The sequence below is a fragment of the Arachis duranensis genome, chromosome 9 (assembly GCF_000817695.3).
Source record: "Arachis duranensis cultivar V14167 chromosome 9, aradu.V14167.gnm2.J7QH, whole genome shotgun sequence".
Classification (NCBI taxonomy): domain Eukaryota; kingdom Viridiplantae; phylum Streptophyta; class Magnoliopsida; order Fabales; family Fabaceae; genus Arachis; species Arachis duranensis.
Window position 1 is genome coordinate 91,577,035 of NC_029780.3, and position 9,705 is coordinate 91,586,739.

The 9,705-nt window shown below is 36.5% G+C and overlaps 1 protein-coding gene across 4 annotated transcripts; it reads left to right on the forward strand.

Moving 5' to 3' along the window:
* Positions 1-6: 6 nt before the first annotated feature.
* LOC107466184 (uncharacterized) lies at positions 7-6,760 on the forward strand. Of its 4 annotated transcripts, none has more exons than XM_016085172.3 (15): positions 7-299; positions 1,760-2,051; positions 2,130-2,277; positions 2,356-2,474; positions 2,584-2,665; positions 2,969-3,123; positions 3,774-3,930; positions 4,042-4,115; positions 4,307-4,418; positions 4,671-4,808; positions 4,978-5,015; positions 5,102-5,194; positions 5,640-5,723; positions 5,830-5,979; positions 6,332-6,760. In XM_016085172.3, exons 2-15 carry the CDS (start codon positions 1,983-1,985, stop codon positions 6,488-6,490), a joined length of 1,578 nt encoding a protein of 525 aa, XP_015940658.1. In that variant the 5' UTR covers positions 7-299; positions 1,760-1,982; the 3' UTR covers positions 6,491-6,760. The 4 variants fall into 4 exon arrangements, with proteins under 4 accessions (XP_015940658.1, XP_052110665.1, XP_052110664.1 ...); XM_052254705.1 differs by having other exon boundaries at positions 1,760-1,829; XM_052254704.1 differs by having other exon boundaries at positions 1,764-2,051.
* Positions 6,761-9,705: the final 2,945 nt, after the last annotated feature.

Here is a 9,705-nt window from a genome sequence, read left to right on the forward strand (position 1 = left end):
CTCCTCCCTGCCTCACTCAGACACACACAGCAGCCGTCACGGAACAACGACAGCCAACGGAGGTCATCACTCCCCGCGCCGCCAGTATCTGCTTCCTCCGTGGTCCGTGCCTCTGCCTCCTCCGTTCTGGCTCGTTGGATCCTGTGCCCGTGCGGCCTCCTCTCCTCGTGCGCCGTACTCTCCTTGCCGGTGGCCTGCTTCTGCTTCTTCGTCTGGTTCTGCTTCCACGCTGCAACCCCAAACCGTGACTCTGCTTCTGCTTCCATGGTGCAACCCCAAAGTGTAGTGTGTAGGTGAAGGTGAGTTTTTTATTTTTTCAGTTATTCTATATTAATTTTTGTATACTTGATTTTTTCATTTTTAATGTAGGTTTAGATAAATTTATGCTAATTTTATTCTATTGATTTTATTAGATAATTGTATGCTAATTGTATGCAATAGGTTCTGTATGTTTTCAATTTTTTATGCTGATTGAGATTGTATGCTGTTCTGCATTTTTTCCGTTTTTTACGCTAATTGAGATTGTATGCTAATTGTATGTATAGGTTCCGTATTTTTTCAAGATGTATGTTAATTAAGATTGTAAGCTAATTCAAATAGATTCTGCATTTTAAGCTAATTCAAATAGATTCTGCATTTTTTCAGTCTTTTATTTGGCTAATTAAGATACTATAGTACCGACTAGTTTAATGTTTATTTTTGTTTAGTTATTTTTAGGAATTGAGACGTGATTGTTGTTAAAGTAGTAGGGAAGACATGTATGTTCAATTTTAACTTTAAACTTTTTGATGATTTTATAATTTTATTTAAGTGACACCGGGTTACTCGGTTCAACTAGTGACTCATCGGTTAAACCAATAACCCAATGATCTCGTAGTCTGATCGGTTTCATTATCAGTTCGGTTGTAATAACTATGAGCAATTGAGCATTTGTCAACTAAAAACCCATAGATACAAGTTAACACTTTGACTATCCTTCCAGCCAAAGTACTTGTTATGTAGGGAATTAGCCTCTTCCGCATTCTCAGTAAATTGTTTGAATCAATCACCTGTTAGATACACCTTTTTTTATAAAGTTCTGTTAGCACAGGGTAAGGGATTCTCCTTACTAGCAAATAAAAACCATGAAGCAGACTAGATCAAAATATAAAATATGGCTATCAGATACACCATGGCAGCAACAAACATAAATTTTTTGATTTACTTCAATTTTTTTGAACTTGTAGCATTTGTCAATTAAAAATGTTATATCTTGACTTGTAGCATTTTTTTGAATAGTGCAGTTAGATTATTGACTTGAAAACTTGTTATATCTTGATTTGTTTTATTCTATTTGTTTTTGTTGGGTCCTTCCCATGTCTAATTGGTTTTTATTTGTTCTTTAAGACTATGGAGTAATTACTGTACATTGTTGAATATAATATAAATTTATAATTTCTCTCAATTTCAAGCAGACATGAATTGAGTAGTTTTTAATTGAAATTGGTTATCAACTTTTTTACAGCAATATACAAAAATCCAAAAAAGAATGATTTTTGTTTGGCTGTGACTTGTATTTGCTGCCTACAAATATTATTAGATTTAGTAGTGGGTTAGTAAGCTGGTAAATCTTATATTTTTGCATATCTGTTCTATTACACTTTTTTTTTCTGTAATTTAAATATGGATGTCACTTATTTTCTTATAACTTAATTAGATTTGTTTATTTAACATTTTTTTTTTTTTTGCAAATTTGTGTTATTCCTCTAATTGAATTTAGTCAGTGGGATTGTGGCATACAAGTTTATTCGTGAAGGAGTCTCACCGCTTTATACTTGCTTGGAGTTGAGGTTGGTACTCTATCATTAAAATGTAAGCATACCTGAAAGTCAGTGAAGCTTCAAAATCAAGACATAGGAAACAGAAACGACCCAAATCCCTAATCCCTCCGTCCCCGCGCATTTTCCTTTCCTTTCTTCTGCATCACGAAGAAGAAGAAAAAGATGGTTTCACAGTACGGCTTCAAATTTGCCATCCACCTCATCACCAACCACTTCGGCAAAATCGTCGCTGTAACTATCTCTATTATCCTTGTTCCCTTTTCCACTAATCGTTCTGTAACTGCTCCCAAATCTTTTTTTCCCCTGCAGAAAGTATGTGAAACACTGTTTCGGAAGGGGCCCCTGTCTCTGGGAGAGATCATTCGCAGCACGGAGCTCACTCCGGAGCAAGTCAAGAACTCACTACTCGTCTTAGTTCAGCACAATTGTGTCCAAGCTTATGTCCCCGCCGATCAATGTACTATTGCTTTTCCCCCTCTTTTCTCTAATTTTTTCATGTTTGCCATTGAAATTATATTGTTCTCTGTAAATGTAGTTAGGGGTGAGGATGGATCCATGGCGACAGTGGAGTACCTGGCATTATTCGATAACATAATCCACCGTTTGAGGTTTCCCAAGTTCTTGGAGATAGCAAAGCACCAACTTGATGATGAAGTCAGCGAGCTTCTTCACCCTGCACATTGTTTTTTTGAAGCTTCCCAATTCAATCCTGTAAAGGTGGTTTTAATTTATTTATATTTTGTGGTCTTCTCTTGTATTGCAGTGTGAGAAGGTTCTTGATGGTTTGCTTCGCGATGGTAGGCTTACCCTCAAACAGATGGTTGAAAGAGCAGTCCAAGGAAAAGGCAAGTATTATTTTGCTTTGCTTCTATTAATTGTGAAAGATAAGTATGTTCTTTTGTTAGTATTTAAACTGATTAGTTGGTTGATCTGGGTCAAAATTTCGGTGCATGTGTAGGCTTAGTTGGTTTTCTAAGAGAGGTATATTAGTACCTTGTTACTCAAATATAGTCAAAAGTGTGGCTCTCTGTAAAACATTGAAAGTTTAAATTCCAAATTGTAGTTCAGCTCATTTATACGCTGCTAAATAGTAATACTGAATCCTCTAAAATTAGTCTGACTTAAATTCATCTTCTTTTATCTTTCAGAAAATCCTGGTGCTATAGAAGCTGTTGTTCGAGAGAGCTTTCATAAACTTTTGAAGGCACACTATATTGAACGCTGCCCCGCACCAGAGCCAGTTGTTTCTACACTCATTAAGGCAGAATCTGCTCCTAGAAAGCGGGGTTCTAAGATGGCCAAGGTAATTGGTTCTTGTCAATTTCTACAGAGTTGCATTAACGTTTATACATGACCAGGATTTATAGCCAGCTTTTGTGTAGCAGTCCCCATTTCTTTTTCAGTTTGTAGTGTTATAAAAGTACTGATTTGTCTTGCAATCAGATTGAGATGTCTGGGTATGTGTTGAGTAGGAAATTGAATAATTTGAACTAGCACAGCCCATCTGTTGAGCTTGGTATTTTATTGGTAAAGATGTCAATCACTAAAATTATCAAGATTCATGCAAACAATTTGGGCTGCAACCTGTTTGGTTTAGATTTCTGATGTATGGTAGCATTGATTAGAAAGGAACATTGAGGTAATGCGACAATGAGTTCAATTTACTAGTTAATGTTTGGTTTTTGTATTACACTAGTGACCCTCTATTTACTACTTTCTGATTTGTTTGCTTATTACTTTAAAAGTTCTGGTTCATCAATGATAATATGATATATATGGAAAAAAGTGGATATTTGGTGACCATTCAATATCATCATTTTGATTGACGTTGCAACAGCATAGTGTTCACTATTGTAACCTAAATATGTATTACCTCAATGTTGTTTCTTTTTATTGATAACCTTAACTTAATTAAGATGGGAAAAAAAAAGTTTTGATAATCCATGCTTCCAGAAATTTGAAGCACCAGAGACAATAGAACAACGTGTTCTAGAAGCTGCTGTGCCTGGGGAGGCAATCAGATTTGCTGTTACAGCATATACACTAGGTAATGCTGATAGAGAAGCAAAATCAGATGATTCCTCCATGGTAAATGATGGAGATAATAGTGGTAAGTTTATTGTCATCTTATGTGAATCACTAATTTACGTTACCAAATTTTACTGCACTCATATCAGTAGTATGATACTTATTTTCCTTCACTTTTTTACTTGGATTCAAGGTGGTATTGCAAACGAGGGGTCAATACTTTGGCGTGCAAATTTTGAGGAATTTATACGGCATCTTAGGCATAAGGTTGTTTCTTTTTATAAGTTTCCTGCTGTTTTGTTTTTTCTTTCTAATGATCTGGTTGATATATTTGTGGATCTCATGCCATAAGGTGCTGTTTTTAAATATTTGGTGAATTCTTCTTCTCCATCTTCCCTTAGCATTCTCTATATTATTATTGGATGAATACACGTGAAATATTCCATGCAAAATTACAGTTATTGGTCGAGAATGAAAGAAAGCGACTGGATGATGGAGCTGCAACTATCTTAAGTGCCATATTGGATGTGACTAAAACTGTTGAGAAAAAAGTGAAAATAGAGAAATCAGGTTAACCAGATTCCTTACTTCATAGAGCTATGATATTACTGTTGGGGCTTTGATTTAACTATTGCCATTTGCCCATAGCACCTCTCAGAATTTGGAAACCTAATATTGGATATTTGCTCCAGTGGTTTTCTCTCTTTGGTCGTTGTCTTTGTCTAATCGATTTCTCCTTCTATGAAAAATAAGAAAGAAGTGCACAACTGTTATCTTTTGGACTTGGTTGGCTAACAGAATGTTATCCTATACATGTTTCAGCTCCCCTATCGCTGGATTCAATATTTACTGAAGTGACGAAAACTGAACATGGTCGTACTATGACTATAGATCGTGTTAGAGCTTCTCTAGTACAGCTGGGTTGTCCACAGAGGAACTTCGATGATTCATATAGTATTGGTACCTATGATATATCTTTTTTCCATGTTAGGCTATTTTGTGCAATATAAACATCCTCCATTTGTTTTATTTATTTATTTTTTCCCCATTTGTTTGTGCCAATGAAATTCTGGTTTGTAACTCCTATTTTATAGTTTGAAGTCTGAATTACTTTTCATTTCCTTTTCAGATTTGAAGAGCATTGTTGAAATGGCTAGAAATGAGGAGGTTTTTATATCTGTCCTTTCCAAGTCAAATATATATGAGTATTTATGTTTTCTACATGTACTCTTGTTTCTTGCACTATGTTGCAGGTTGAGTCAATTGTGTTGAAAAGATTTGGAAGTGATGCGTACAGAATATTTAGGCTCCTGTCAAAGTCTAACTGTTTTCTTGAGACAGATAAGGTTATTAACTCTTATTGGCAAAGTTGTCTTAAACCCTCAAAAAAAAACCCCCAAAAAAATAGACAAGAGTTGATGAGAACATCGATGTTGAATGAAGAACTATTAGAGTAACATTGATGATATGCTCGGTAAAAGCAAAAATTTAGAAAATAAAAACTATTGTTCAATTTTTTATTATTGCGAAAAGAAAATTCCAAGCCCTGTATATTTATGATATGGTACTATTTATGAAAATAAATGAGGTTGTATCAAAAGGAATCTTTAGTTCTTTATGGTTTATAAAAATGCATTGAAGTACTTTATAATCCCATTTTAGCTTTCAAAAGAGGGTACCATATGGAAGGATAACAACGTATGATGTGCCAAAACCCAATTAAAGAGATTGATGAATTGACATGTACTGCAATCCTCCTATAACCTTATACCTAAACTCTTTTCATTGCAGATAGCAGAGTCCGCTCTTGTCGATAAAAAGGAAACTCCTAGATTACTATACAAGTTATGGAAGGATAACTACTTGTATATGGAGGTGACAATCTGATAAAATTTACATACGCAGTTTGTGAAACAGTTTAATTTGTGGTTTGGAACTTAAAAAATATCTAATATTTTCTGCAATCTAATCTTGCTTCCAGAAATTAGTTGTAACTGCAGCTAAGCAATCAAGATTTATGTTGTGGAAAGTTAATAAGCCTCTGCTTTGGGAATATGTGCTGGACGAGATGTACCATGCTGCCTTAAATTTGAGCTTAAGATTGGCTTTTGAGCAGGAAAAGGATGAAGATGTGAGTTACTCACTCTACAAGTTTGTTTAAAAATTTACCAGTCAATTGAGTTGTACAGCATCTTTTTGGGCCAATTCTATGATGTTTAACTTTTGTCTAACTTTTATAAAGAATTTTAAATATTTAAAAAATTATTTATTTTTATATTTTTTAAATTAAATATTAATTTTTAACTTTTTTTAGAAAGTTAGGCACCACTTTTTAGGCATAACAATTACATTTTTTTTTTTAATCCTTCATTGTGAAATTTAGTAACAAACTCATTGCTATAAAGATATACCAAAATTTTAGAGTGATAAAAGATAAAAAAGAACAGAGAGTGGTGCTTATGTGTTATTTGTGCTTGTTCCAGCTATTGCACGTTCCTGCAGACAAGTTGGTTCCTGCAGACAAGTCAAGCGAAGCAAATGCGCTACAGAAGAGATACCGGCGACTAAGAGATGTCCTCTTTCTCATGGGATCATCATTGATGAAACTTGATGATGCTCTGATGCTTTTCCATGACTTCTGAATGTAACTTCTAGATTAAGCAAAGGTTACAGACTTGACATTTTAATATTGCCAAAGAATTTGCAATTCTATTGTTCAGGTTCAGGAATTATAGCATGCAACGGAGTGCTGTGCGCAGATAGATCATAGAAGTGGTGATTTATGTAATAGATTCTTTTCTAACGAGGGAAAGAAGGGGTTCCCCCCGGGGGGGTGTTTGGAGGGAACAATAAGTTGTATATTTCCATGGAGTTCATTCATTGATTTTATTAATGCGCATCAATATCACTTTCATGGTGTTAACTGCAGTAAATGACCCAGACGCCCACATAATAGTGTAAAAGCATTCATGCGTTCTGGATAAAAAAGGAGGGTTGTGTTAGGTTTTCCACAACTAACATAAAAGTATAGTTGAATCCCCATGACATGAATCAAAGACATTATTGCGCTAAAGTTAGGTCGTTGTCTGGAAGCAATGCGTTGTATGGCTCGAGTACGGTATCAAATAAGCAAGAGTCGTTGCATCGGTGTCCGAATGTAGTGTTAAATGAGCAAGGGTTTTCGTGTTTTCGTGAACGGACGAGGGTAAATAAGCTAGTTCACAAAGTAAAAGGTAAAGGTTGGAGCGATAGAAGGTTGAGATTTGGGACATGGAACATAGGCACTCTAACAGGAAAGTCCATGGAGGTGGTGGACACTATAACAAGGAGGAAGATCAACATTATGTGCCTATAAGAAACAAAATGGATTGGTGCGAAGGCTAGAGAGTTGGATACTTTCAAATTTTAGTATACAGGAAAGATGCAGAATAGGAATGTGGTTGGAATAATTGTGGATAAGCAGTGGAAGAAGGAAGTAGTGAATGTCAAAAGGGTGGGAGATCGGATAATCTCTATCAAACTTGTGGTGGAGGGAGGTGCTTTCCATGTGGTTAGCGCCTATGCACCGCAAGTGGGTTCGGACGAACAACACAAGATAAGGTTTTGGGAGGATCTAGAGAGTTTGGTTCAAGACATACCTTTGGGAGATAAGGTTTTCTTAGGAGGAGATTTAAATGGCCATGTTGGGAGAGAAGTGACTGGATATGGGAGTATTCACGGAGGCTATGGTTTCGGGGTGATCAATGCCATAGATAAAACTATTTTGGACTTTTCCTCAACCTTTGATCTTCTCAACGCAAATACATGTTTTAAAAAGAGAGACGAACATCTTATAACCTATAAGAGTGGCATGACAAGCTCTCAAATTGACTTCTTGTTGATGAGAGTCAACCGAAAAGTTTGCATTAATTGTAAAATTATCCCAGGAAAGAGTTTGACAACACAACATAGGGTGCTCGACATGGATTTTCGCGTTGAGCAAAACTTGAGGAAAATACATCATACGAAGAACCCAAGGACGAGGTGATGGTGGATGAAAGGTGAGGAACAAAGAAGCTTTCTAAGACGGGTAGGAGAAGAGGCAAAGTGGGATGGGAATGGAAGCGCGGAAGAGATGTGGAGGAAAATGACAGAAGTTATTAGAAGCAAAAGAAAGCTTTGGTGAATCTAAAGGAATAGGACCAAAAGACAAGGAGTCATGGTGGTGGAATGCGAGTGTACAAGAAAAGATAAAAAAAAGGGAGTACTTTAAAGAGTGGTCTTTATGTCGCAACGCAGATAACTGGAAAAAAATATAAGGCGGCTAAGAAAGAGACAAAAGTAACTGTAAGTGAAGCAAGAACAAGAGCATATGAGGGTCTCTACCAGTCTTTGGGCACAAAAGAAGGAGAAAAAGGTATATATAGAATCGCAAAGAGCCGTGAAAGAAGAACGAGAGATTTGGATTAGGTTAAGTGCATAAGGATAAGGATGGAGAGGTGTTGGCTCAAGAGGAGAAGATTAATGAAAGGTAGAAGAGCTACTTCTATGAGTTATTTAATGAGGGACAGAAGACTCTTCTGAGCCTTGGTCGGTTATGCACAAGAGAAGAAGATCAAAACTTTGACTACTATCGAATGATTCGAGACTTCGAGGTAAAAGAGGCCCTAAAGCAGATAAAAAATGGCAGGGCAGTAGGACCTGATAATATTCCGATTGAGGTTTGGAAGGGTCTTGGAGAAAAAGGCATCAACTGGTTAACCAAACTTTTTAATGAGATTTTAAGGTCAAAGAAGATGCCTGGTAAGTGGAGAAAGAGCACCTTGGTACCTATCTACAAGAATAAGGGAGATATACAAAGTTGCGGAAACTATAGAGGGATTAGACTTATGAGTCATACCATGAAGTTATGGAACAGGGTGATAGAACGGAAGTTGAGAAAAGAGACACAAGTAACAGAGAACCAATTTGGATTTATGCCAGACAGATCTACTACTGAAGCAATATACCTATTAAGAAGGATGATGGAGAGGTATCGTAGTAATAAAAGGGATCTACATATGGTGTTTATTGATTTGGAAAAAATGTATGATAGAGTACCAAGGGAGGTCTTATGGAAGGTTTTAGTAAAGAGGAGAGTAAGGATCACATATATTCGTGCAATTAAAGACATGTATAATGGGGCCACAACTAGTGTGAAGACTCAAGGTGGTGTGACAAAGGAATTTTCTATTGGTATAGGATTACACCAGGGATCATCCTTAAATCCATACCTTTTCACATTAGTCTTGGAAGTACTCACAGAGCACATCCAAGAGTCTGTGCCATGGTGCATGCTTTTTACCGATGATATCGTCCTTATGGGAGAGTCAAGGGAAGACCTAAATAAGAAGTTGGAGTTATGGAGAGAAGTTCTAGAAGTGTATGGTTTGCGCATAAGCCATAGCAAGACGGAATATATGGAATGTAAGTTCAGTCTGAGAAGGGAAAACCCTAATATAGAGGTGAAGATTGGAGAAAATATTCTACGAAAAGTTAAAAGTTTTAAGTATCTTGGGTGCATTATACATGATAATGGAGAGATTGAACATGATGTAAATCATAGGATCCAAGCAGGTTGGTCAAAATGGCGGAGTGCATCTGTTTTTATATGTGACAAAAAAGTGCCTTTAAAACTTAAAGGTAAATTCTATCGCACCGCTATAAGACCGGCTATGCTTTACGGTACGGAGTGTTGGGCGGCTAAAGGGGAGCACGAACATAAGCTGAGTGTGGCAGAGATAAAGATGTTGAGATGGATGAGTGGTCATACGCGATTGGATAAAATAAGGAATGAAGATATAAGGGAGAGAGTTGGAGTAGCACCCATTGTGGAAAA

Coding starts and splice junctions, on each gene's coding strand:
- LOC107466184 (XM_016085172.3), top strand. CDS start 1,983: ATGGTTTCACAGTACGGCTTCAAATTTGCCATCCACCTCATCACCAAC. Junction 3,124..3,773: donor GGGGTTCTAAGATGGCCAAG/GTAATTGGTTCT, acceptor CCATGCTTCCAG/AAATTTGAAGCACCAGAGAC. Junction 5,195..5,639: donor GTTTTCTTGAGACAGATAAG/GTTATTAACTCT, acceptor TTTTCATTGCAG/ATAGCAGAGTCCGCTCTTGT.